This window comes from Xylocopa sonorina, chromosome 1 (assembly GCF_050948175.1).
Source record: "Xylocopa sonorina isolate GNS202 chromosome 1, iyXylSono1_principal, whole genome shotgun sequence".
Taxonomy (NCBI): Eukaryota; Metazoa; Arthropoda; class Insecta; order Hymenoptera; family Apidae; genus Xylocopa; species Xylocopa sonorina.
The window spans coordinates 11,231,054-11,258,598 of NC_135193.1; the positions used below are offsets into that span (position 1 = coordinate 11,231,054).

The 27,545-nt window shown below is 47.9% G+C and overlaps 1 protein-coding gene across 1 annotated transcript; it reads left to right on the forward strand.

Annotated features, from left to right (window-relative positions):
* The first annotated feature begins 5,218 nt into the window (after positions 1–5,218).
* Positions 5,219–27,113, forward strand: LOC143430914 (fibrillin-2). Its single transcript, XM_076907392.1, has 41 exons — positions 5,219–5,365; positions 13,612–13,694; positions 14,233–14,340; positions 14,430–14,564; positions 14,649–14,751; positions 14,833–15,017; positions 15,093–15,341; positions 15,429–15,584; positions 16,072–16,356; positions 16,457–16,579; positions 16,652–16,900; positions 16,979–17,098; positions 17,196–17,411; positions 17,495–17,694; positions 17,780–17,960; positions 18,049–18,354; positions 18,433–18,774; positions 18,860–18,985; positions 19,226–19,559; positions 19,700–19,866; positions 19,945–20,273; positions 20,364–20,790; positions 20,871–21,224; positions 21,298–21,411; positions 21,475–21,633; positions 21,711–21,925; positions 21,990–22,347; positions 22,449–22,594; positions 22,671–22,779; positions 22,847–23,134; positions 23,248–23,673; positions 23,797–24,045; positions 24,122–24,325; positions 24,395–24,520; positions 24,602–24,841; positions 24,913–25,085; positions 25,173–25,367; positions 25,450–25,554; positions 25,651–25,803; positions 25,887–26,090; positions 26,258–27,113. Exons 1-41 carry the CDS (start codon positions 5,220–5,222, stop codon positions 26,477–26,479), a joined length of 8,610 nt encoding a protein of 2,869 aa, XP_076763507.1. The 5' UTR covers position 5,219; the 3' UTR covers positions 26,480–27,113.
* The last annotated feature ends 432 nt before the right edge of the window (positions 27,114–27,545 follow it).

The window sequence follows — 27,545 nt, forward strand, 5'->3', positions numbered from 1 at the left end:
ATAAGTTTCAGCTGTATAATATGAATCGTACATAGATTTACAAAGGTATAAACTAAATATTAGCTTGTAAAAACTAACTTATTGTTTGAAAATCGTTAAAAAGTTGGAATAAATGGTTCAATTAAATCACTTGAAATAGTACTCACTGTACAGGTACACTAAATTTCGAAAGGAAACGTACGATTTCCTTCCACGATCGATAATCGAGGACACGAGACGGCCCCATAAGACGTACGGTGCATCCACTCTGTACCTTGTCGGTGATACGAACGGCGATAGCTCATTGAAACGTTTACAAAACACGATGGCGGATCGTGGAGCGTTGATTGCGTCGAACATAATCGCGGGGCCGCGGCGATCCTGCAATCAGCGTCGATCGTGTCCGTTCCCCGGTCCCGTCGCCGTACAAATTACGATCCTGCCTCCGCGGTAGCGTTTTACGAGCCACCTGTGTGCCGATTCGACACTGCAGAAACATCCGTGCCTCTCGCGCGGACTCGCAAACAAGCGGATAGATCATCGGATCGAGAGTGATCGAGGGTAACGCGACGACGTCTGTTCGCGCGCGCGAATCGATTTAATGGGAGTACAGGTGAACGAAGTACTTAGACCGGGGAAATGAAGATTGATTTCCCGATGGACGGCTCGGCGGAGAACGGGAGGCTCGACTGTTGCGAAACAACCGCGTAGTTTCCTCTTTCTTCCTCTTTTTTTTCATCCGAGGAGGCGAAGCAACGGTTGGGTTATGAATTATTCCGCATCACCGTGACTTTTAGTTTAGAACCTTCCATCGCTCGTCCCTGCGAGTCCAGGATAGCTCCTTTCGCGTGTAGGAATGTTCCTGCATATGATTCCAGCGAGCTGACCATTGAAACTACGGTCAGGTTCGCTGGTAGGCATCCGCTGTTTTATAAAATTCGACAAAACGATCGGCATTCTTGTTTCTCGAAAACGTACGGCTTGTGTTTCTTCCGTAAAAACAACTGATTTCGATTCCCAGTTTCGCTAGAACCGATGGAACACTGCCAAACGTAGAACTGCGGTTCGTGGCAACGCATTGCGCGGACGCTTCCGCGGTAAACGAAGCGGCCTTCACAATCAGTGGAACTGCTGTGCACGCTCGTTCGATCGTTCGTTTTCTTGTTTTACGGCCGTTAAACGGGCCGCCGCCGCGCGGAGGGAAAAACGAAACGAGATGGAAAAAAGAAGCGAGGAAAAAGGGGAAAGTAAGAAACGAACGCGTTCGTCGTTTAATCATCCTCGATCCAGGCGGAGAGCTGTTGCTTGTCGCCGATCGGAGTCGTCGTTATCGGTCGTTTCGCGTTGGTGTTAACCGCGAGAGGCTCGCGACGCGATTCACGCGTCCTCGTTTGCCTCTCTGTGTCATCTCACGCTGATTTTTTTCCCTTGCGAATGCGACGATCGCTTTGAATGCGCTTACCAAAAATTGCAACGAATTTTCGTCGATTTGGGATTCAAACATGGCTGAACATTAAGTCCGCAGGGTATTTAATTTGACAGGAGGTTCAAGCTATCTTCCATTATTAACTGTTTCCTTGGCGAACGTGGCACAAGCGTAGTTCTTCTTCAGCTTGGGTTTTATTAAGATGCATTCAAAGGAGTCAATTAGCCGCGAGCAGCATTAAATCATAAGTTTGCCAACGCAGAACGTTGCAACGAGGATAGTAAAGAAGTTACGCTTCGTCTTGAATTTAACTTTTAACCTCCGTGTCAAGGGAACTCGATGGTTGTGCATTTCATTGTTATTGTCGTCACCCGCATGCGTCTCTAATTGGGATTACGCAATGGCAATAAAAACGACGGTAGGACGATGCGTCTCCATAAAGAATTTTATTTTCCTATCTGATGTGGGTTAATCGAGCGGAACGGAGAAGGAGCTTTGAAATTGCGCGCTGACATTTTTTCTCCTTCTTTTCTCGCCCCGGCGTTGCGTGCAATTCGTGAGTCACGATATTCGCGCAACAGTCGATAAATCGATCTGCCGATTTTCAATCTTTTTTTCCTATTTCGCTCCCCGCTGAAAAACATGCAACGAAGTGAAGATCGGACGTCGCAAAGTAGCGAACGGTCAGCTGGTATGGAATAATCGACGATTTTAATCGAATTGGCCGGAAGCGACGGCTGCTTAACGCGATTATTGGTTCAGAACGCAGAGGCCAATGTCGTTCGTATTTCTCAATCGAATCTTCAGCCTCGGCCCGATAACGACCATCTTCATATGCTTCGTTGCGAAAGTTTCCTTAATTAGAATACTTCGAGCCATCAATGTTTACAATGTTCTTTAATACCCATTACATCGTCGAAATGAGATCTCATCACCGGTTGCATTATATAATCAAAGTTCGAGACGCTCCTTCTTGCGCGCTGAGATTTTTCCACTTGTACTTGGAAACGCTCTTCTGCGTGCATCAATTTATTTAAGTCGAGAAAGGAGGCGTAAGAATTCGGTTCACGTTGTTTCTACGCCACAAGAATTTCCCAGGTTTTTCTACGTTAAATTACTTCTTTACGATCTCGTAAAAAACCTAATTCACTCTGGGGAAGCAATCTTTATCGTTCCGTCGGATTCAAAAATAAAAATGGCCCCGTTACCAACGCGACCTCTTTCTCAGCTGACAGGAAAAGAAAACTTCCAGTTGAATTTCCGAGGGAAACAGAGGAGAAAACACGAACGTTCGAATTTCCCACGTTTCTTCGACCATCACGTTCACGGTGATAAAGAAGAAGAAGATGAGAGAGGGTGTGGACCCCATCGGGTGTTCTCTTGGCGTCTTCTTGGGCCGTGTGGACGCGGCCGCGAGCAGGGCGAGGCGGGAAAGGACTTGTGGAAGGGAAGGAGAGACGCGAAGACGAGGGAAGAGAGAGTGGCTCTTCTCTCTCCGGATGAGCCCTCACTCGGTGCGGCTCGTTCAGAATCTGCCGCTCCAGTCTCGCGTCGGGTCCCGTCGCCGCGTCTTTTCGGGGCGCCTTTCCTCCGGCTCCGTGGTGAAACGGCGTGCAACGTCCGCGTCGAGTGCGATCGAACCAATTCCACCCCCTTCGATCGATCGCGATCCTTGTCGCTCCCTATCGACGAATCGCGATTCGTCTCTTCTCGCTCTAGAAATTCGTATCGTCTCGAGAGGTGCCAATTTTGGCCAGGGTTGGCTATCGAGAGCGCTGGGGTGGGAAGTTGGGGTGTTGGTGACTGGATTTTCGTTGTCACGCGAAGCAGATGGATGAAACTAGGATCGAGGCCTGAGAGTGAATCCTGTTTGGGTGGATAAATCGTTCGTGTCGAAGTAATGCTGATGGTTCCATTGGCAGGTATGGAGATCGTTTCGATCGTTCGTGATTAAAAGCGAGGGAGGTAGTCTTCTTATTGTTGGAAGCTTCTTGTCTGTCGGACGATTTCTAATTGCAACGTTCAGGATGTTGGTCCGTGGAGAATTTTTAGTTTCTATCGTTCGCTTGAACAGTCTCGATTTCTCTGCGAGTATAGTGTCCAAGAATGCTCTTCGACAGTTCCAATTGAAAAACAGAATTTAAGATACGAGACGGAATAATGTTGATCAGCTCCACGGTTCGCTTTCGAAGCGGGTCGTCGTCACAGCCTACGCAAACCGTGACGTTTAATTTAATCGCGAGGGAATTCTCCACGACGAGTGAATCAGAACGAGCGATTGTTACGACGATCCGTCGAACAACGGACCGGCGTTGCGTTCTTCTCGCGCGAACAAACGATTGAACGACCGTTCGGAAATCCGCGTATCGATCCTATCTCGACGAAACGCGCGAACCAACTCGATCTCTTTTTACGCGAGTCTTGCACGAGCCTGCCTCGCTTTATGGAACTTTAATGATAGCCTCTGCTCGGCCCGCTTTTACGTTATGATAACGAGTGAAAGCTGCAAGTTTGCACGCGTGTATCTCTAGGCGGCGAATTTCCGAGGAACCTGGAGTCGATTCGAATCTCTCCTTCTCATTCTTAGTACGCGAAAAGGGCTAGATTAACGAGCACTACGCGAAATATTGTTCGACCCTGCGAGAGTTGAGAGAATTTCGTTTTGCTTTCAAGCAAGAACAGCAACGAGCATCGCTCGTAAATGCAACGCGTATACAATTCTGTACGAGCTGTACGAATTCTGTCAGCACAGAAACGACGAATTACGTTACCTGGTTTCTAATTATTACTTCGATAACGCGAATTAGTCCGCTGGATAACGCGACGTTTAAGAGGGTTGTTTGAAAAAATGTCGAGCTTCTGAATGGTAGAACGCGTTCGTTCTCCGGAGTTTGTTTCAATCGAATGGCCTGAAAATGAAGCTCGTACTCCCAGGCTGGTGTCTGTTTTGACGGAGAAACAGCTATTGTGAATATTTATATCAGAAGATAGTTCCATCTATCTCATCGTACTAATTTGGTGCTTCCGGAATGGCGTTATAGCCAGCGCGGAATCGCGACAATTATTATCAACCGTCCTCTCCCTCGCTCGGTTTTCTCTGTTCTCGCGAAACGAGCGATCAAAAACGACACGTTATTTCCAGCAACCTACCCGTTTTCGAGATTTATCGCGTAGGGGTGGTAGCGCGTTTCGAGAGGAGCTTCCAACAATAATTTTCCTACCCCTCGAACCTTGATTTGAACAAAAACTATCAAAAGTTCTTCTCGCATTTACGAAAAGATACAGAACGCGAACGACACGTAGAAACTAGAAAATATCCGGGATACAATACACGCGAGGACACTCGAAGGGTTGCTCCTGCGACTGCTCCGCGCGATTCGCAGGAAACGGAAAAGAGAGTGGCTGAAAAAAATCCCATTGGCGGTCGATCGTTTGACCGCGGCGCATTCCTCGCCCCCCGAACGAAATCGAGTCAAAGAGGAGATCTCCCCTCTGGTACAGAGACGCGTCTATTACAGAATTCCGCGCGCGTCACATTACCCAGCCAGCGTCCAGTCGATCGGGAACCATGATCGTGGAAGCGATCGCGGCGTCGATCGCGAGCCTGCGTTGAAATCACCCGTGGCCTGCGAGAGGGAACGAGCGACGCGAAACAGAGAGAAGGAGGCCCCGAGACTTCGTTCCGCGCGTCTGATCGTCGATTGATCATGAGACGGCCGAGCGTGTAAACGCGCCAACGATCGTCACCCGTGAACAGTTCCGTCGTTTCGAGGAGACGCGAACCCACCCGTCGACAGGGTCAGCCCCGCGAAAAATGGCAGACGCGTCGTTCTTCCTGATGATCGCCGCCTGGCTGACGCTGATCGCCGTACCCCGAGGTGCGTCGAGCGCGGGACAACGTTACACGGCCAGCCCTGCCCAGGATCTCAACTACACCCTGCAATCGGTGCCGCCTCACGGGTGAGTATCGAGTTTATCCAGTGTTAAACCCCGAAAGGGCGTGAACGGCGTCGTCCCTCCTTGGCAAGATTTTGGACGCCGCTTCGAGGATGATCGCGCGGGACAGTAATTTTCGCCAGGTGCGAGGGTTCACCACCGTGTGTTCGGCGCAATTTTAGGATAAATTGCTGGAATACTTCCTCACCCTCTCCTTTTGTTCTTCGTTCGTTCTCGTTCGCGAGGTTGCGAGAGGATTCGCGAAGTTGAGGTCTACGTTCGCCTCGTTGCTTCTTCAGTTCGCTCGCGATACAACGAGAGCCTTTTCATTCTCTTCGATACTGAAGCTTGTCGAGTGATTAATCGTTTAAAGGAGAAATTCGATGTTAAAATAGATGATGATATAATGGAATGTATTGTAGGGGCACGGTGATTACGTACGCAGCGAAATGGAGGTTTGAAATTCAGATAAGCTCGAGGAATGCGGCGGATTCATTGGTATTCCGGCGAGTGATTACGAGAATCGAAGGGATAAATCGATCGAACAGATGCCCGATCGAGTTCTCAGGCGACAAGTGGTAGACATTTGACAGGTCCCCCTGGTACCAGACGACGGGGATGTCAGTGATAAAGCTGTTTTCAGCTCTCGTTTCTATTTTTACCCACGGCTGAACGGGGAACAGAGAGACGTAAACGAAATCAGTTTCGAACAAGGAGCTTTCTGCTCTACTTCCGTTTTTTTTATTCGAATGACGTAACGCGTCGCGCGTCTTGGACCGCGACGCGTCGTTTTATCGCGGCGTCCACCCATGCTCCCTTCTATTAGTTTCGAAAACGTAACGCCGCGTAGGCATTTCCGTCCCGTTAAAAGTCTTCTCTTGGAAATCTTTCCGCTGGTCGCGAGTGTCATCCTCCTCGCTCGGAAAGAAACGAGAAAAAACACGAACGAAAGAATCCAGTTGGTAAACTAGCAACATTCGCGCTGATATTTCGCTTAGACCGAGTCGAAACTTCACCCCGAGATCAAGGAAAGTGCAAAGATCAGAAAGAAACCTAGCTGAATATTGATAAAAAGCCTCTAACGACTCGTTATCGGCTGCGAGTGGTCGATTTTGATGTAATCCTTGAGCGAAACGCGGCAAAATCGTCCGCGGATTCGCCGGATCGAATCGGCGCGATGCAATTTTTCTCGTCTGGCGTTAATCGATCACGATCGAGCGTTAATCGCGAAACGCGCTTCCAAGAGAGAAACCTCTCTTGGCTGTTCGGCGAGCCTGCGCCAATAATCCGTAAGCGGAGAATTAAAAGGGATTAGAACCGGCTCGTTAAAGCGACGGTAAAGATATAACCGCGGATGTAAACGACGAGGACTCGCAATTTACACACGGCTCGGCCGTTCCAGGAATAATAATTCCGCTTTCAGCTTCGAACGGCGAAACTTCACGCGGCTCGCTCGTAAAATGCCGAATAATAATCGCAGTGAAACCGATCGGACGGGTTTCCTTCCGGATAAACCGGGGGGAGGGAATATCGCGAGGCGATCCGCGAGCCGAGAATCCCACAGTGGTACGCGCCGCGAGAGACGTTTTCCCTCTTCTATTTCTGCTATCGTATTAGTTTTGTACAGAGCATCGTGCGTGTAAACGGGGTCGTCGAATAAGCTCGCGTTTAACCCGTTCGAGGCGACACGTAATCGCGTATGCGCGTTTTATGCGCGATCCTAGGCCCTTCGATCGCGCGCCGCCGGATTAAACTTGGCTGTGCGAAGGTCGAACGAGAATTAGCTGAATCGCGGGCGTGACGAAACCAACTAGACACGCTCCCAGGCGAATCCGTGAAAACCGTTTCCGCCTTGGTACGCCATGGTCAATTGGGTCTAATGGATGGATAATAATGGCCCATCATCCGTTTCGATCCGCTTGGAAATCGCCTAGGCACGAGGGGAAACCGCCTCTGTCCGGAGGCTGCGCGAAAGGGTAAAAAATGAGACGCGGGTAGAGGGAAACCGCGAATCGAACCGCGTGTAACGCAACGCGCAGATAACCCAATTACAGGAGTTATCGCGATCGGACAGAATCTGCGATCTTGCGAAATCGGTAGGCGTTTGGTTGACTGGCACAGTGGCACCCATTCCATTCTCGAAGGGAATCGAGGTTCGATTAGACGCGCAGGTTGCTTCTATCTTGTATGCAGATATTACGAATGAAGTTTGCTGTCAATTGAGACTAAACCAAGTCACGCGAGAGGTATTTACGTCTGAAATTTACACGCGTAAGTATCGCCGATGCGTGTACGCGCGAAGTGCAGTCGATGGAAATGTAAATTAGTGTCGTATCGCGAGCGCGCGCGAGGAAAATGCCGCGTGGACTCCGCGTCGAAGTCGACAGTGGATCTCTCGTATCGAAGTTTCTACGATTTTCCATGCCGCTGCGATTCATCGACTCCCGAAATAGTCGAGTTATCTCGTAGCTCATCCACGTCGATGATATCAGAAGGGGGGAAAAATAAAATGACGGAATATTCGTCGGTTGTCGCGGTGCACGAAAGAGAGGACAGCGTTCCGCTGGGCCCAAGCGGAAAAGTATCGGACGTTAACGAGGGTATCGTATAGCTGCCAGTCGAGGAACTAGTTTGTTACGGTAAAAGATTCTTGGCAGCTCGTTGCACGCGATAGTGGGTACCGCGCGCGGGATCTCTTCCCGGTGGATCTCGATACGGGAAATAAGTAAAATCTGAATTACGACCATCTCGTGATTTCACTTAATACGGGACATTAGCCGGCGCGATAACGTCCGATCCAGCCGGTGGTTTGACGAGCGAAGTTATTTCCATTCGGGATTAACGAATCCTCTCCATCGTGGAGAGTGGTAGAATCTCTTCTACTCGAACAATCAACGGGATTGCACATTGCTGTGCGCGCGAAACGCCGCGAAGAGATGCAAAACGTTCGCATTCCGGAACGTAGACCGGCTGACGTCTAGGCTAGCCTATTTTCATCACTACGTGGTTACACTGTGCATTAGTAAGAAGCGAAAGAAGCGATGTGCTAATGGTCTGTCATAAGACATCCTCCACGTCGAATTATACGGCTGAATTGGCGGGGGAATTCGCGTCCATCAGCGGGACGATCGCGCGACGATCGACCGTGAGAGAGAAGGTCGCCTAAAATCGGGCGAACGCCGATGCCAGGGTTCGTGCCGCGGCGAACGGTCACGCTCGAGGTACGTTTTCATTAATAGAGACGCATTAGCCGGTATCTTGTCACGGCCAATTAGAAACACGTTTCACGTGACTCCACCTAACCGGCGGCGCTCAACTGCGCCGTTAATACCGTCGCATCAATTATCATTCCTCGCATGAAGTGCATCGCGGCCACTCAATTAATGCGTAGGAAGAAAACGAATTCGACGATCGGATTACTGATCCAGCCTACCAGCATCGATTCCTCTTATTCTACGCGATCGATCGACCGATCGATCTTCCATCGATTCGTCTGTTCCGAGTTTCCGTGATACCCTGCTCTGCTCGATTTAAAAAAAAAAAAGAAAGAAAATAGGAAATGATACCTCATTCTTTTGGAACGAGGAATGAATCTAAAGTGACGAGATTCGATCAATTGGGTTAACGAAACTTTACGATACTTTGATTGGGACGGTAATAGGTTGAATTAGGAAGAATATTAGATATACCCCCTTGGAACGTAGTCGAACGATTGATCGAAGGAATTTCTTTGTTACACGTTTCACGAGCCTCTGTAACGAGTGATGATCCCGTAACGGAGATTCGTGGCGCGATAGCAATGGGGAAAACAAGAATCGATCGGTTAACCCCCCGATCGATGGGGCCGCTGAAGAAAATGGCTCGTCGATAACGTTAACCGGGACGGTGCTCGTTTTTTTCTTTCTTTCTTTGTTACCAGTATCTATCGCACACCAGCGATGATTCTAGACTCGTAGAAAAATCACGATGTGAACAGAAAGGAAGCTGACTAGTCGGAGGCGTGTAATCGGCCGGCTAGATAACGCGTGCCCTACAATCGATGAACTTTGTCATTTATCGGTGGTACTTCTTGAAAAGCGACGATAACAATGTCCCGGAGCGAATTAATAAAGCAGGCCGAGTTATGCGTGACGCCTCGACGAGCGGTTTTAAAGGTTACCCCGCGTCTAACGCCCTATTTAATCTTCCGTACAATGCGTTCGATGACGACGCCCGGCTCCGTTAATGGGCTCGCCTTTGTGCGAGTGCGTGAAATCCGCAATTGGAAACCGCGCACGGTCACCGTTTCGAACTTCTGTTTCTTCGAACGAGCGGATCCGTTCGAACGAACAAAAAAAAAATCAAAAAGAAAAAAAAAGGAACGGAATGAAGGAAAGAAAACGTCGTAAAACATTCGTGACACGGTTGCTCGTACGATTAGGTTCATTCATAGACACCGAGGAGGCGAAGCGTAATTTCAAAGCGCTTTCAGAATTCGTGCCTCGACGAATCGTTCGTGTCTTTCTTTGAACAGTGGTTTTTTTCTTCTTTCTCTTTATCGACTTCACTGATACGGACCTCGGTTTTCGTGTCGCCATTTGTAAATAATTAACACGAACGAAAGTTGAACGAACGAAAAACAGATAAACGTGTTGTTATTGCTTCTGTGAACGATTGTATCGTTATATCTGAGAGGGAACGTTTTGAAACGCTCTGCGAGCAGGATTTTTATGAGAATCGATGGGATCGTTCGAGGGCGCGGGAGCCGAGAGGGTTGTTAAGTGGAAATTGAAGTTGGCCAAGGCGAGGAGAGAAAATAATTTAGAAGGTGTTTTTAAACGAGCGAATTTAACAACCTTTTAACTGACAGATTCATTACTTCGACATCGTTTCCTGCATGGTTCTCGGAGAACATTATTACCAACAGCTTTTGTCCCGTTAAATAACCCTTTCGAGCGTACCACCGCCGGAAGCTCGCGAAACAATAAGTAATAAGCGAGATTTATGAATGAATATTATTTTGAAATACGCAGCGGAATGTTCGGAGGGATATCGCGTGATTTTGTAAGAGGAGTTTAAAAAACAAGCGTCGAATGTCGCCTAACTTTTAGCGAATGATATCATTCGCAGATATACGGTTATCTGTATTATTCCTAGCCGCCATTATCGATGGCCAATTTTAACACTTTCGTATAAAAAAGGAAAACACGATATGTATCGCACGTTATCAACGACGTTTCAAACTCGCTCGTCATTTAAACGTGAGTTAAATTGCAAATTAATATCACTGACTCATCACTGTTCATCAGCCTTCGTTAAATGTCAAACAATCGTGTCACGTCAATTAGTTTTATCTGATCGATCTTAAAAAATTTTGCGAAAGATGCACAGTTCGACCCCGTTCCTCGAGTCGATCTTAATTGGCGTACAATTTGGCCAGAAATATGCCAGCACGCAATAGAGACGCTACTTTTCCCTCTTTCACTTCTGCCCGCGTGCGTTGCGCAAAGGCTCACTTAAGTAAGTTCCAACTATAATCCGACCGACACGGACTAACCGTGAATAATTATGTAAGTGACGATCCCATTAGTCTTGATACAGGCCCTATCCTATTTTCGAGGCCGCTGCGGGCCAGCCAGTGATCTCTGGCCCACCCCTGGTGCTCCTCTTCGAATTTCATCCGTTCTTTTAAGTGCTGGGAATTATGGTGCCGTTTATCGACGGTAAGAGGATTATTGGTACCGTGACGAGTCGCGAGAGTTCGTAGAAAGTGGAAGCTGTGCGCTAACGAGCACTAAAGTTATTATCTTTTCATCCCCCGAACGAGCGTCCTCAATTTTCTAATTGCTTAACCGTGTACGCAACTACGTATAGGCAATTTGAACTCGTTCCAACGATTTCACTCTAAATTGCCATGGTTCTTGTCTAAAAAGAGTGTCAATTGCCGCAATTAACAGGGCCCGTAACGACCACCGATTGCTCGCCGAAGGAACTGTTGGCCGCCCCCTAATTATCAGTGGCAGAGGATAATAACAAGCGCGATAAATTTCTATGACAACCCGTTGATATTATCCCGTCTGTTTCGTAACACCGGCTGGCCTCAATAAGCTCCTTTAATCTCCCGACGGTGTTTTAAGAGATCGTAAATAATGCTCGATGTTTGTTGCACCTAATTCCCCGTCCGCACGTTTCCCTCATTTCTTTCTTTTTTCTCTTCGTACGCCCTCGTTCACCCCTTTTTTTCTGCCTCTCGCACACGAGCCGCTCGTCCGCGTCTACGTGAAACGTCTCTCGTCGACAGCTCTGTGTTTGCCCAACGTTAAACGCAAACAGCAGTCGCCTTTTGATCGCTTTAATTTTAATGGACCATAATCCGCCATCTCGAGAGCCATCCCAGCGGCCGTTCCAGGCCCATTAAGTGCACTTTCCAATTGAACTTTCAAGCCCACACCCGCCGCTAAGGCTGTTTAGACACGCATCAGGGTTTGTGCGGCTCGGTTTATTGGATTATTGCGCGAGCACGCGAGCCCCGTTACCGCGAACCATTTTGCGAATTAAACGCGACGCAGCGGACGTCCACGAGCGAATTCTCGTCCGTTTACTGGTCCGACGATTTAATTACCCGTAGCGGCAATCTGATGCCTCGAGACAAGAAGACAAGGACTCGCAGCATTGTTATCGTGCGCCATAAAATCGAGAACGATTATGGAAGGATTGCTTTATGCGCGCTCGACACCACGTTAATTAACGAGATCCGCGCGCGAACGAATATTGAAACGATAAATCGCTCCAATTAATTCGATCCTCGAAAGTCGACGGGAAAGAAAGGCACACGAAGTGCAAGACCGTCGCGAGATCGACGCAATGATTGATTTTTATCGCGTCGGTTAATTGGAAGATTGCAGCTGGCCAGGCCCCGCCTCGCGTGATAACATATGGCCGATGGAATATTTCGGTCGATCTGCATGCAGATCGGCGGCTCTCTCATTATCAAATTGGAAATCGCTTCATTATATCGCGAATCGAGCGTGGCGTGTTTTCATCCCGTGGGCTGTAATTTTTACCGCCGCGCATAATGGTAGCCTTTCTTAACGAGCCACCGGCGGAGGCCAACGGTGCCAGGTTTCTCACAGAAATCGCCAACTTCTCCACCGATCTTGTTAAGAAACTATTTAATATAACGCTGTGCACTTTACATAACCGTAATTTACATAGTTCAAGCAAAAAGAGAAAAAAAAACCATGCAATTCTCATCGAAGCGTTCAATTACTATTAACGAACGCCATTTACTACCGTTTACTACCACCCCTTTTCTGATTTTTTATTCTGTTTCGTCGGAATCAGTCGAAGACTTTCGTGGACCAGGCGAGAACCATGCGTTTCGTCGGAAAAGCCAGCGATTCCGTCGACGAAACGAGCGAACGAGGTCGCGCGGCGCTATCAGAGAAACCGGAAACGGTATTTTTGCCGGAGCAACCGGCGGTCGTGGTGGCCGGTAACGCGGTGCGCGCCGCGGCACGCGCTTCGCGCGCAAAACCCCCGGGCGGGAAACGCTGAAAGGGAAGAGGGAACGCGGTGTGCCACCTTGGAACAAGGCGGCCATTCACATCGAGCCGCTCGTAATTAACGTCAGCTGCTATGGGCGACCTCCTGAGTACTTCCACTTACGCGCCTCGGCGCCGCGGCTGGCTCCGCGGCGTCGTATTTACACGGCTGTAAACACGACCCCCTTTTTCCTTTTTCTTTTCCACCGTTTCTCCCCTCTGTAGCCGCGCGTACACCGCGGTATTATTCGATCGTGACGACAGCCTTCGATCCATGAGATCACCTCGACCTCCGCGAGGAGGTCCACCGAAGCTGGCGGTCATCGCTTCGTCTGTGTACCGTGTCACCACCCTGGATGATATAACTTGCTTCACACAGACTGGTTTTACTTCTGGTGCATTCAAACTGTGACGATATACATTCATAGTGAGACTATCATCTTCGATGACTCCGTTTGTTCCAGAAACAAACGGCGAAAGGTTCCTTGTAAATTATGGAGAACGCGAAAAGACTGTTATTACGAGAAGTAAGGTTTACTTCAGTCGAGAGAATTACAACATACGTTAGAGAAAAGCGAGAGAAAAAATTTCGCGACTATGAAACTGTGACACTTATAAGAAAAGACAGCGTAGATTTAAGAACCATAAGATTTCGTGATAGAAGAAGCACGGTTCATTAACGACCACGAATGCGTCCGTTCGACCAGTAGACATTCTAATCACGGCGGTGCTCGTTAAATTTTCCAGGCCAAACGTGTGCACGTCGAAGAACAAGAATTACTGCTGCCCCGGGTGGAAGAAGAACCTCGAGACGGGCCTCTGCGTAATTCGTAAGTATACGGTGCGCCAGCGGGGCGAGCATAATCGGGGCACAGAAATTTCTCCGTATCGTAATTGGACGTGATCTCATGTGGCTCGAGCGCATTCAATTTTAGCGTTCATTATCGTGACAGCCGAGCGGAAAGGAGCATCGCGATGATCGGGACGCGCGTCCGCGATGAATAATTGCGGCGTTGCGCAACCGGCGAACGCGGGTGTTCATGGTACGCGGCCGATCGGCTCCTCGGGATGATATTGCCTTAATGGCCGGTTACACGCTTCCTGTTGATCGCATTGTCCCTGTAACGCGCGTAATTCGGTTGCAGCGGCGATCTCGCGGCGATATGAGTCACTCGAGAGACCAGCTACGGTCAACTCTGATCGAGTTCATCGTTTGATTCGATTCCATTAGATTGAACTCGATCTGAAGAGTCGATCGGTTCGTCTCCTGAATTACTGAATGTACACGATGCTTCTGCGGATTGAAATTTCCAGATTTCAAATTCCTTTCTTTGAGAATGACTGAAAAATTTAGGAAAATTCTTGTAGCTATATGCTCAGGACGATGTGGTCCACTGGGTAGATGCATAAAGCCGAATATTTGCTTGTGCGTGGGCGGCGGTGTAGCCAGGACTTGCGCCAGCAGTCAAACCAAAGGTGAACGAACATTTTCTCACCCTCCAAACGATCTAACGCGCATTTGAAAACTCTGAAAAATAATTTCTGTACAACTTTATCTATCGTAGCTCCTATATACGACAGTGGTAACGCGTTAGACAGGGGCGAGTCCGGAAGGTGCAGGGTGCATTGCATAAACGGAAACTGCGTGAACGGCAGATGCCAATGTCGAAACGGATATCAGGGAGAATTCTGTAACGAACGTAGGTTACCAGAACCCGTTATCACAGTGATTAATTAATTTCAATTCTTGTAACACCCGTGACTTCATTATGTGACTCGAATAGCAATCTGTCGGGAGCCGTGCTTGAATCAAGGAAGATGCATAGGACCGGATCGCTGCGCCTGTATCTACGGATACACAGGCAGACGATGCGAGACAGATTACAGGTACAGGCGATTCAGTTTATCGCGAGTGCGAGCTGTGAGATGATCAGAGGAAACGGCATCCTGAATGATTTATTCTTGCAGAACCGGACCGTGCTACACGAAAGTGAAGAATGGCCAATGCTTGGCGAACCTTCAGGGTGTCGTATGCACGCGACAGTTGTGTTGCGCCACCGTGGGCAAAGGGTGGGGCCACCCTTGCGAGAGGTGCCCTGCTAGACTCGATTGCGAGCTGGGACACTTGAAGACTAATCAAGGCCAATGCGTTGGTCAGTAATGCCAAAGACTTTTAGAATCTTCTTTTGTAATAGATTTTGCTGTTTTAACTGTATCGTTTCCAACAGATATCAACGAGTGCGAAGCGATACCAGGTCTATGCGAGGGTGGAAAGTGCCTCAACACCCCTGGCTCGTTCACCTGCGAGTGTCCAGAAGGACAAGCCAGAGATCCTGAGACGAACTCCTGCAAGGACAAGGACGAGTGCCAGGAGGAAGGGATCTGCGTGGATGGACGATGCGTGAATACGAACGGTGGCTACTATTGCCTGTGCAATCCAGGATTCATTCAAAGCCAGGATCGAAAGTTGTGCATCGGTAAGAGAGCGGCCGTCGCGTGAACTTTAATTTAAACAGCTGTGTGGCATTGGCTCGACAGGTAATCAAACGTTTGATTAATCGCAGACGGTAGGCAAGGTTTGTGTTACACGTCCGTGAACAGAAACGGGCAGTGCAAAAATCGGTTGTCGATGAGGCTGAGCAAGAAGGACTGCTGCTGCGGCAAGAACATGGGTCGTGGCTGGGGTGACGAGTGCTACATCTGTCCGAATCCCAGGAGCGGTATGTAGAACGATTACTGTAAATAACAACGGCGAGGTAACGCGGGGGGAAACGATAACGAACGTAGAAAAGTGGCGCAAGAAAATGGGTAGATGATGAATGTTGACTTAGAGTCAACGAGTAGAGAGTGGTTGATATATGACACGCGGTAAGTAATGGCTTGCACCATTGCAAGAAATCCCAATCGTGTATTTTTCGCGAGCCTTTAATGCTCTCCCGGAGAAGGCAACGAAAGCACTTTACCATTACGAAGTGTCGTAACGAAGTCTGGCTTCTGTATCTTTTTACCTAGTCGATCGATTCGATCAAAATTCGATCTGAATCGATTACACCATCTAAGAAATCTCTGCGTTGAGTTTAAATCCAACACCATAAACTCCTCGAGAGTTATTTCAATGATAAACAGACGGTAGCTAGTTAATTGTATCGACCAGAAATCGCAGACAATGGCCGCAGTAACAGGATCCATGTTATTACCCGATTACAGACGAATACAACAGGCTCTGTTTGCAACCACTAGAGCCGATAATCGACATAAACGAGTGCGCGTTGCGACCAGAGAATTGCAAGAACGGACGGTGCATCGACACCAAGGACGGTTACGAGTGCGAGTGTTACCCTGGATTCACGAAGAAGGCGGGCAGATGCGAGGACATAGACGAGTGTCTTCTTGGCTACTGTCAGGGTGGCACTTGCAAGAATTACGAGGGTAGTTTCACGTGTCATTGTCCTCCTGGGTTCGTCGTTTCCGGCGAAGGAAGGTACTGCACGGGTAAGCAGTTCGTGAAACGAGGATACGCACTCGAAATGAACGTTTCAAGACGGAAAGCGTGCGTCGAATAAACGTATTCTCTTTTCCTTAATTTCGATAGATCACGACGAATGTCAAGACACGGGGATGTGCAACAACGGGCACTGCATCAACATGAACGGATCGTTCAAGTGCAAGTGCAACGACGGTTACGCTTTGTCTCCCACGAGAAACACTTGCATAGGTGAGCGCATCTAAAGTGCATTCCTCGAGACGAGAATAATATCGACAACGAACTCTATTCGTTGCTTTGCAGATATCAACGAATGCGCGGAGAATCCCAGAATCTGCTTGAACGGTCGCTGCGAGAACACTCCAGGCTCGTACCATTGCATTTGTCAGTCTGGATTCACAGCCTCGCGAGACAATACGTTTTGCGTGGACATGGACGAATGCTCCACGAGTGGCATGTGCGAGAACGGGAAGTGCGTGAATATGGAGGGCTCTTTCAAGTGCGTCTGCGACTCTGGCTTCCGGATCGGACACGATCAAAGTCACTGCGTTGGTGCGTGTCTTTTAATTCTTCGTACAATCTCATTTTCAACTTTGATGATAGAAAGGCAACAATTTATTTGTTGATCAGATATCGACGAGTGTCTGAGCGGACCGTGTCAGAATGGTCGGTGCATCAACACCCCTGGCAGCTTCCGGTGCGAGTGTCTTCCTGGATTCAATTTAGGTCTAGATGGAAGATCTTGTTTGGGTTGGTTCTGATTCCTTAAATATTTTCCTCTCTTTTATGGAAATTATCTTTTTATAGGATTTACGAACATTTCGTATGATTCGTGCTTAATCCTCAGACACCAGGAGGGATCTGTGTTACTCTCAGTACAGAGATGGCCAATGCTCGAATCCTACATCGACGGCAGTGACGAAATCTAGCTGTTGTTGTTGCACTATAATACTTGGGCAACCCATGGGCTGGGGAAGCATCTGCCAACCTTGTCCACTTCCTGGTACCTCCGAGTTCGACGCGTTATGTCCTCATGGCGCTGGAATGACGTACAATGGCGATGGTAAACGAAAAGATTCATATATTCCTCCCTTCGCAAATTCCTTTAATATCCAAATCCACTTACGATGAACGTATCGAATCCAGACATCAACGAGTGTGCTCAGAATCCGAACATTTGCGTGAACGGTGGCTGCGAGAACCTGATGGGTACCTATCGGTGCATCTGCGACAGTGGATACGAGGTGGATGCGACTGGGAAACTGTGCAGCGATATAAACGAGTGCGAGCTCGAAGAATCGTTGTGCAGTGGTGGCCAATGCCGGAATACACCTGGGAGCTTCCAGGCAAGTAACTATCTGGTTGCTGAACCGAGGTTCACTAAGATTGAACTCGTAGAACGAGACGTTTAAGCGTCATTTTCGTGCACAGTGTATTTGTCCTGGCGGCACGCGATTCAACACGCAGAACCACATGTGCGAGGACATCGACGAGTGCGAGGAACTTGGACCGGATGTCTGTCTAAACGGGATCTGCGTGAACACTCCTGGCTCTTACGAGTGCGAGTGCTCGCCTGGATACATTCTTGATCACACTGGTCACATATGCATGGGTAGGAATCGTCAACTTTCTCAGCGACTGCGTTGAGAGGAAATGAATATGAAAGGAAACGATAATTTAATAACCGAAATTTCTCTTAGACAACAGGAGAGGTTCCTGCTGGACCAAAATGATAGACGGTCGATGCGAGTACAATTTGCCAAGGCTAGCACTGAAATTAGAGTGCTGTTGTTCGGTGGGTGTCGCTTGGGGTAGTCCGTGCGAGCTCTGCGATCATTCCATCTGCGAGTGCTCCAAAGGGTACGCGAAATTTGGCGGCAAAGATTGCGTGGACGTGAACGAGTGCGAATTGAACAGCGGAATCTGCAAGGGTGGAGGAACTTGCGTGAACACAGATGGATCGTATCGTTGCGAGTGTCCTCCTGGTTTGACTCTGGATGCAACGCGTGAGTTGAAGACAGAAGGATTGGAAAACAGAAAGAGAACTTATGGAAAATTTGTTTCTAATCGATTTTCTCTTCCAGATACCACGTGTACAGATACGAGACAAGAGACTTGTTACTTGGATTATCGTCACGGACAGTGCACGAATCCAATTGAAGGGCAGTTCTCCAAGAGTCTTTGCTGTTGCTCGGTTGGTCGCGCTTGGGGTACAGAAAGGTGTGAGTCCTGCCCAAAACCAGGCACCCACGCTCATCAGGAACTTTGCCCCAGAGGAGATGGATTCACCGATAAACAGGATATTAACGAGTGCATCGAGTTCCCTGGAATGTGCCTGAACGGACGGTGCAAAAACACGGTTGGCAGTTTCAGCTGCAAGTGCAACCAGGGATTTGCGTTGGACGAGCATGGAATTAAATGCAATGGTGAGCTAAAAGCATTTATAAAGCGATGAAGGATAATCGAAATTTTGTATAATACTTTTGTGTCTGTATTTTATTATTTACACAGACATCGACGAATGCGAGATCATGCACGGAGTCTGCGGGAATGGCACCTGCAGGAACACGCCTGGGAATTTTCAATGCGACTGCAACATTGGATATCGCAGCAGCGATATAATGAAAATTTGCATGGGTACGTAACGTGAATCGCGTACGTTGAAACAGGATCGAAGAACGAATTACTGTAAATCTAGATCACCGTGCATGCGATATGCGAGGAGTCATTAATGATTCTCGAAAAGGACCGATTTCTAAGCCCTCGAGAGGAATGGCTCTCAAGTGGCTGTTCGAGGTGCTCGAGTTGATAGCAAGTCGAGCGTTACACTTGTGATTTATCTCCAGCTTAATGATCCACGGATACGATCGATTTCAGACGTGAACGAGTGCGAGGAGACACCAGGATTGTGCCGTGGTGGAACCTGTATCAACACCGAGGGCAGCTTCAAGTGTCAATGCCCACCTGGACACGAGCTGGGCCCGGACAAGCAGTCCTGTAAGGACATCGACGAGTGCTCGCGTACCAGCGGGATCTGCTCGAACGGTGTCTGCGAGAACATGATGGGCACTTATCAATGCATATGCGACGACGGCTATCAGCAAACTGGATTGAAGTCCCACTGCGAGGATATAAACGAGTGCGCGACCAATAACGGTGGCTGCGAGAATATCTGCCTCAACACGCCTGGCAGCTTTTCTTGCTCCTGCAGGTGAATTATATCTGCGTTAATATCCCAATGTTCCAGCATTCGCGAGAGAACATGTACAATATGTTCCATACGTAAAATAAGAATAACAAGAATTAACAAAACGATCGATTCAATCTGCTCTTTTTATCCATTTTAAATAGCACTGGTTTTGCGCTGAACCTCGACGGTCGATCGTGCGTGGACATAGACGAATGCAAGGAGAATCCGCGAATCTGCAACGGGGGAAAGTGCAGCAACATAGACGGTGGCTACATTTGCACTTGCACCGATGGACTGGCACCTGGTAGAGACGGTGCATCCTGTATAGGTAAACGAAATTAAACGCAACCATTTCACCCTCGATATTACGAACGCCTAACACCCCAGATATCGTGTCTCTCGTCAGATATCGACGAGTGCGTTACGCAGCCGAACATCTGCGGCTACGGCGAATGCTACAACACGATCGGCTCGTACAACTGCCGCTGCGAGGAAGGATACTCGGTGAAACCAGAACAGGGCCCAGGATGCACCGACGACGACGAATGTCTGCTGAACGCGTACTCCTGCAGCGAATTCGCGGAGTGCCAGAACACCCAGGGCTCGTACGAGTGCACCTGCCACGAAGGATTCGCGGGTAACGGAGTCGAGTGCAGGGATATCAACGAGTGTCTGACGAACAATGGCGGATGCGACTCCAACGCGCAGTGTATCAATACTGAAGGATCTTTTAAAGTAATTGTTACACTATTTCTCTCTCTTTCTCTTTAAAGTCTTCTTTTCGATCACTCTTGATGTTTCCTATTTATTCAACATTTATTTCAGTGCGTATGTGACGCGGGGTTTCGTGGCGATGGCTACGCCTGCAAGGATATCGACGAATGCGCCAACGACAACACTTTGTGCGAGAACGGCCACTGTCTCAATTATCCTGGCTCGTTTAGGTGCGAGTGCGAGATGGGCTTCATGCACCCCGACGAGAACAACGAGCAAACATGCGTCGACATAAACGAGTGCGAGATGTTCAGTAATTTGTGCGTGTTTGGACGATGCGAGAATATATTCGGTATGTTTCGATGCGAGTGCAACGAGGGCTACAAATTGGACGGGTCCGGTGGGAACTGCACGGACATCGACGAATGCGAGAATCCTCAGTCCTGTCAGTACGGAACGTGTGTGAATACTCAAGGGAAATACGTCTGCAAGTGTCCACCGTATTACGAATTGGTGGAAGCTGGGAATGCCTGCGTTGGTGAGCGATTCTTTAAAGCGACCCTCTTCGAGACTTGGTCACCATTGACGATCGTTTGATTTTTATACTTGTTTTTACAGACAGACGAGAATCGTTCTGTTTCGCGGACTACGAACACGGAACCGGAAGGCCAAAGTGCATCTACGAGGTGTCCTCCTCGGTGACCAAGGCGACCTGTTGCTGCAGCATCGGCACCGCTTGGGGGAATCGTTGCGAGGAGTGTCCACACGAGGGGACGAAAGAGTTCGAGGAGTTATGCCCTGGTGGTCGCGGATACAGGCCTAATCAAATCACTGTAATTCTGGAGGACATTAACGAGTGCGACGAGCACGAGAACATTTGTGAAAATGGACACTGTACGAATACTTTTGGTAGTTTTATGTGTTCTTGCAACGAGGGCTTCGTTTTGGATGACACCAAGACTAGCTGCATAGGTAATTATCTAATTTCTTATTGAATTTTTTACAATATTTTACAATTTGTTCTCTTATTCTTTTTTTTGTACAGATGTGGACGAGTGCGTCTCGCATCCACTAATATGCGGCGTGGGCTACTGCGTGAACGACCAAGGCAAATACCATTGCAACTGTCCGGAGGGATACATGGCGATGCCAGGAGGAAGTAAGTGACTCTAGCGCTTCTAAATTAAATAGTTACTCTCTTTTAATTATAATATCCTGTCAGAGGAGTGTGTGGACATGAGGAAAGAGTCGTGCTACCTGAGCTACGAAAGTGGGCAATGCTTCAACCCTATGGTGCAGCCGCAGACAAAAATGTTGTGCTGCTGCTCGATGGGTGCTGCCTGGGGAAGCCCTTGCGAGCAGTGTCCCGCTGAAAGGACACGTGAGTACTACTGGAGGCAGTTTCTCAATGGATATAAATAAACAAGCCTTTTATTACACTCGAAACACTTCTTTTAGGTGAACACGAGATCCTCTGCGGCATGGTACCAGGTCAGATAATGAATCCCATAACGAATCACACGGAGGAAATTGACGAGTGCGCCCTTATGCCGACCATGTGCACTCATGGCCGCTGTATGAACACTCCTGGGAGCTTCGAGTGTCAATGTGATCGTGGATTTATTTACGATCAGGATTCGCATCAGTGCATCGATGACAACGAGTGTCTACAGGTAAACAGACGACTGTGATCGAACTAAGTATTCGAAGTTTGAATTAAATGACACTTTTTTATAGGTTCCAAATCCTTGCAGTGGCAACGCACAGTGCATAAACAAGCAAGGCTACTTCGAGTGCGTCTGTCCAGCTGGATACAAATTGGGAATCAGTCAAAGGGATTGCGTGGATATAGACGAGTGCTACGAACGACCTGCGATCTGCAACAATGGCGCCTGCAATAATCTGCAGGGTAGCTTCCAATGCGTCTGCCATTCCGGGTTCGCGTTGACTTTGGACAGGGACAACTGCGTGGACATCGACGAGTGTCAACGAAATCCCAACATTTGCAACAACGGTACCTGCGTGAATACGCTCGGATCGTACAAGTGCATCTGCTACCAAGGGTTCAAGCTTAGTCCCAATAACGACTGCGCTGGTAAATTCTTGTTACATGCCGCGATATTTTTACTGACATCATCTGTCGATTTTTAGAATATTCTCTTGAATGAAAGCCTGCAATCTCTAATCTTCAAATAGACATCGACGAGTGCAGAATCATGCCGTTCCTTTGTCGCAACGGAAGGTGTCGGAACACGATCGGTGCTTTCATCTGCGAGTGTGCCGATGGCTACGTCCTGGCTCAGGATGGCCAGCACTGTCGAGACATCGACGAATGTCGCGAAGTAACAAATTCATGGGAAAACAGTACTCGAAGATACTGTTATCGTCAACTAAAACTAATCTGCGATATTCATTTAGGTTCCTGGACTCTGTCCACCGCCAGGGAAGTGTCAGAACTTGATGGGATCCTACATATGCTCCTGCCCACCAGGTTACGAATTGGATCACATTAAAAAGCAGTGCGTGGGTAAGTAAAACCCGGTGAAACAACAAAAATTCGAGTACTGGGTTTGTTAATCGAACTTCTCTTTCAGACGTGGACGAGTGTTTGGAGTCCGAGGAGATCTGCGAGAACGGCCATTGCATCAATACGGAAGGAGGGGTGATCTGCGAGTGTCCTGTTGGTTACAGACTGAGCGACAAATTGAACTCGATGACGTGCATCGATGTTAGAGAAGAACTTTGTTACGATCGATATGCGAGAGTCTCTGGTGGACGATGTTCTCAGCCTCGAACCGGCGCCATGACGAAGAAGCATTGCTGCTGCACCATGGGCAAGGCATGGGGCAAATACTGCGAACAGTGTCCTCCGGAAGAGAGCGGTACACATTTTTATCAATCGTCAACATTTAACAGCAGCTCCTTGGCAATAATTAATAAACGAAAGAACATCTTCATACCTCGATTAATTATTTTTGTGTATTTCTTTATTCAGAGGAATTCAGCAGACTGTGTCCCGAAGGACCAGGCAGAGACGACACAGGGATCGACTTGAACGAGTGCCTCTTCATGCCGGACGTCTGCGCCGGCGGCGAGTGCATAAACACGGATGGTTCCTTCCGGTGCGAGTGTCCATCCGGTTACGTGTTGGACGCGAGCGGCAGACACTGCGTGGACAACAACGAATGCCTGATCCAGCAAAATATATGCGGTAACGGGACGTGCACGAACATCAACGGAGGTTTCGAATGCTCCTGCAACGAAGGATTCACCCCTGGCGTGAACCAAATCTGCGAGGACGTGAACGAGTGCCTGGAACTGGGCAACCAGTGCGCCTTCCGGTGTCACAACGCTCCTGGCTCCTTCAGATGCATCTGTCCTTACGGCTACACTTTGGCTCCTGACGCGCGACATTGCATTGGTAGGCTCTTTAGATTCTTACTTAAGTAAACTTCATTTATCAAAGATATTAAAGGTTGAAAATTTGGAAATTCATAGCTCCTTTCTCTCAGAGATTCTGTAACGTTCGAGATTGTATTTTTAGACGTGGACGAGTGTGCAACGCCGGCGAACAACTGCAAGTATCAATGTAAGAACCTGATCGGCTCCTTCATGTGCATCTGTCCACCTGGATACCAGCAAATCGGGATGACCGACGAGTGCAAGGACATCGACGAGTGCGCGATCAATTCTGGTCTATGTCGAAATGGGCAGTGCATCAATTTGGAGGGCAGTTACCAGTGTCTCTGTTACGATGGGTTCGAAGAGAGCGCCGATGGAAAATCTTGCATAGGTATTAAAGAGGAAGAGAGAGAAATAGAAGAGTAATTGACGAAAACAAGTTCCAATTGATGGATTATTTTCTTTAGATCGCAGAATGGGTTACTGTTTCTTGCAAACGATCGGTGGCAGATGCCATCAGAGAACGTCGGACTTGAAGACAGTGACGAAAGCGGATTGCTGTTGCACGATGGGTGCAGCCTGGGGACCGCAGTGCGAAATCTGTCCTTCGAAGGACTCGGACAACTACAACGAGCTCTGTTTGGACAAGGGCTTCTCCGTGGATGGTCAAGGTATTTAAACGACCCTTCGAAACGAGAAACACGATTATTTTCTCAACGATGAATCAAATTTTTTTGCAGATATCGATGAGTGCAGGACGATTCCTGATCTTTGTAAAAATGGACTGTGCATCAATACCCTTGGTTCTTATAGATGCGTTTGCAATAAGGGTTACAAGGCTGATCGAACTGGGACTCAATGCGTTGGCGAGTATTCGATATTTATTATTCTTAACTGTGTTATAATTTAATGAATAAGATTGTCTCAATAAATGTTCCGAATCGCAGACATAAACGAATGCGAGGTAACACCGAGACCGTGCAAGTACAATTGCCAGAACACAGAGGGTAGTTTCATCTGTTCCTGCCCTGCTGGGTTCGTCCTGAATCCTGATGGCGTCAGTTGTAGGGACCTGGACGAATGCGCGAGCGGAAACCATTTGTGCCAGCAGAACTGCATCAATACTCAAGGCAGTTACACTTGTGGCTGCCAGGAAGGTTACACTCAAGATGGAGATGCTTGCCACGGTTTGCATAATATTTAACTGATCTAATCGTTCAACTTCGATATCGATTAATTTCGTTTGACACTTCCATAGACATAAACGAGTGCGACCAGCCTGGTACCTGCCCCAAACCAGGCACTTGCATCAACACCCTTGGCAGTTTCCGGTGCATCTGTCCGCGAGGATTCAAACTCGATCAATCTGGTAGATTTTGCGCTGACCAGAACGAGTGTGCCGACGATACCGCTTGCGAGCATGGCTGTCAGGTAAATCGAACGAAACAATAATCCACCCCGTCCTTTAGATACCAATTGACAATCTGTTTTGACAAGAGTCCATTCTTAAATTCAAAGAACTTCATGGGAAGCTATCGTTGCGGATGCCCCGAAGGATTCGTCCAACATCTCTACTACAATCAGTGCATCGACGAGAACGAATGCAACACGTCACCCTGCGGTGACACCACTTGCATCAACACGATTGGCAGTTACAAATGCGGCTGTCCGGATGGCTACCAGTTTGATGGAAACTTGCAGATTTGCGTTCAGGTAACGGATCGCGATGTTTCAATGCGAATCATACGGGCACTATTACGTTTGTAAAAAAAATGTAAAACATTGATGGGTCTAGGTGAGCGCTGGGTGCGTAGGAAGCCCCTGCGCGTTCGGATGCACCCCTAATGGAGCAAACGGTTTCATTTGTGGGTGTCCTACTGGTTATCAACGAATTGGACAGGTTTGTGATAGACGTTATACTGTCTTTTAACTATAAAAAATTGTTTATGATCGAGGAAGTACTTTTACTGTATATATTTTATATTTGAATGAATAGGGTCATTGTCTGTCGACAATAAATCCACTGTCACAAGGACAGTACGGTGAGGACATCAGCAATGCGCCTACTTTCGTGATCAATCCGGATCCATATCACATACCACCTGCGGATGATAAAACTATATCGACGGAAGGGTGCTTCTCTTGCAAGGTAACTTAAAGCCTAACCTGTCCTCTGACTGGAGCCATCGATTAAATCGATTGAAACACTGGTACGTTCTTTTATTCGAGCAGATCAATGGCAAAGGAAGACACAGAAGAGGCGTACGAACGAAATCAATGGACGAAGAGTTGATCGCGCGAAGAAGGGAGTTCGCCAAGAGACGGTTCACTAGGTCGGCCAAGAGGCACCATCATGGCGAAGAGTACGTCCTCAAGATCAGTCTGCGACAGACCAGGCACCGGATGAGAATCATTAAATTGCAACCAGCTGTCAAGGTTCGTTTCCAACTTCTACTTTATCAATTTTCACAATCAAAATCGTTGATAATTTTAATCCATCGTTACTAGAAACATTTTTTATGACATAAGACGTGGCAGAGGGTTAATTTAAAAGCCAGATGTCCTAAAAATTATTTTATACGTGTCCTTTTCTGTTCGCCCAGGACGAGGACATGGAATACACGATAGCCAAAGGAAACGACGACGACCACTTCGAGATTGTGAACGACTACGGAGTCTGGGCGCTCCACTTCCGCAGTCGATTGACGGAGCCCGGCCAGTTCCGGTTGGTGATCCATGGACGACCAAGGGACGGTATCAAGGAGGAGAACGAAGTCTGGGAGAGGCCTCTCACGTTCAGGGTGCACCTAATAGTGACGGAGTAACGTTTCACGGGTGACTCCTCGCACGACGTTCCGGTACTTTTAGTCAATTCCCAGGTTGCCACGTAGAACACCGGAACGGGAGGCGATTCGAACGGAAGCGAGAGATTGCCGGGCTGAGTATTAATACAGGCACGATTCCTTCTTCGAATCGACTAGTGTGGAACAATTGAAATTTGTGTTCATTCGTAGCTTGACTCGCGTCATCTCACTGCCAGACAATTCTGCCCCCTTTTTCTAACCTGATCTTCTAACACTGCCTCCGCTTTACTCGTTTTTACATTCTTGTTCACTTGTTCTTTTTTCTTTTTTGTTTCTCTAAATAATGGATATGTGTTCTCTTAAAATATTTCTCGAGATTCAATAGTCGAAACGATCGAATCACGTTCGATGCAAAAGAAAAAGAAAAAAAAAAAAAAATAAACTGCCTTCAGAATCTCTGCCATAAGTTTTAACTGCCCGCAATGATATACTACACGTAGAGATAACACTCTAGGGATGTACAGAAAGAAATGAATGTTTCTTATAAGCTTAAGTAAACGAAGGGAATGTATACATACACAGACATAGCTTTATATATTTATAAACGTTTATAGTTGACCAGTGGTTAATAGAACGTATCGATACGAGCTGGTGTGGAGGATCGTGTCTCAACGTTCCTTTCACACCGCTGCGGCAAAGTGCCTTCAGGACAATTAAAAGAGAATTACATAAGTAAAGTAACGTTAATCGATCCGATAATATGTACAATTTAATTAACGGCGATCACCGCGTAGTCTTAATTGCGTCGTCGAGCGGCGGATGCACGCTCGTACGATAATTATGTGAATAGACAAGTATGATAATTTTGTACAATCGGCGCGGATACGAAGATTACTTTAGCCAAGATCGTTTACAAATATATGTATTATAAATCTAGATCCGTGTCGATCCGTGTTCGACCCTTTCCTCGCGAGTTTGTGAAAAATGGCGTTCAAGCTGGGGCGTCTGCACTCTTCGACAGTGTACCAAATTTGTACGTTATATCGTGCACGTAAACCTGGCCAGGATAGAGCGTGCAAGAAGGGAA

Excerpts from the sequence above, each read along its gene's own strand:
- LOC143430914 (XM_076907392.1), top strand. The coding sequence starts at position 5,220 with ATGGCAGACGCGTCGTTCTTCCTGATGATCGCCGCCTGGCTGACGCTG. Across the intron at positions 16,901-16,978 it reads CGATCAAAGTCACTGCGTTG|ATATCGACGAGTGTCTGAGC; the intron begins GTGCGTGTCTTT and ends TTTGTTGATCAG. Across the intron at positions 20,274-20,363 it reads ATACTGAAGGATCTTTTAAA|TGCGTATGTGACGCGGGGTT; the intron begins GTAATTGTTACA and ends CATTTATTTCAG.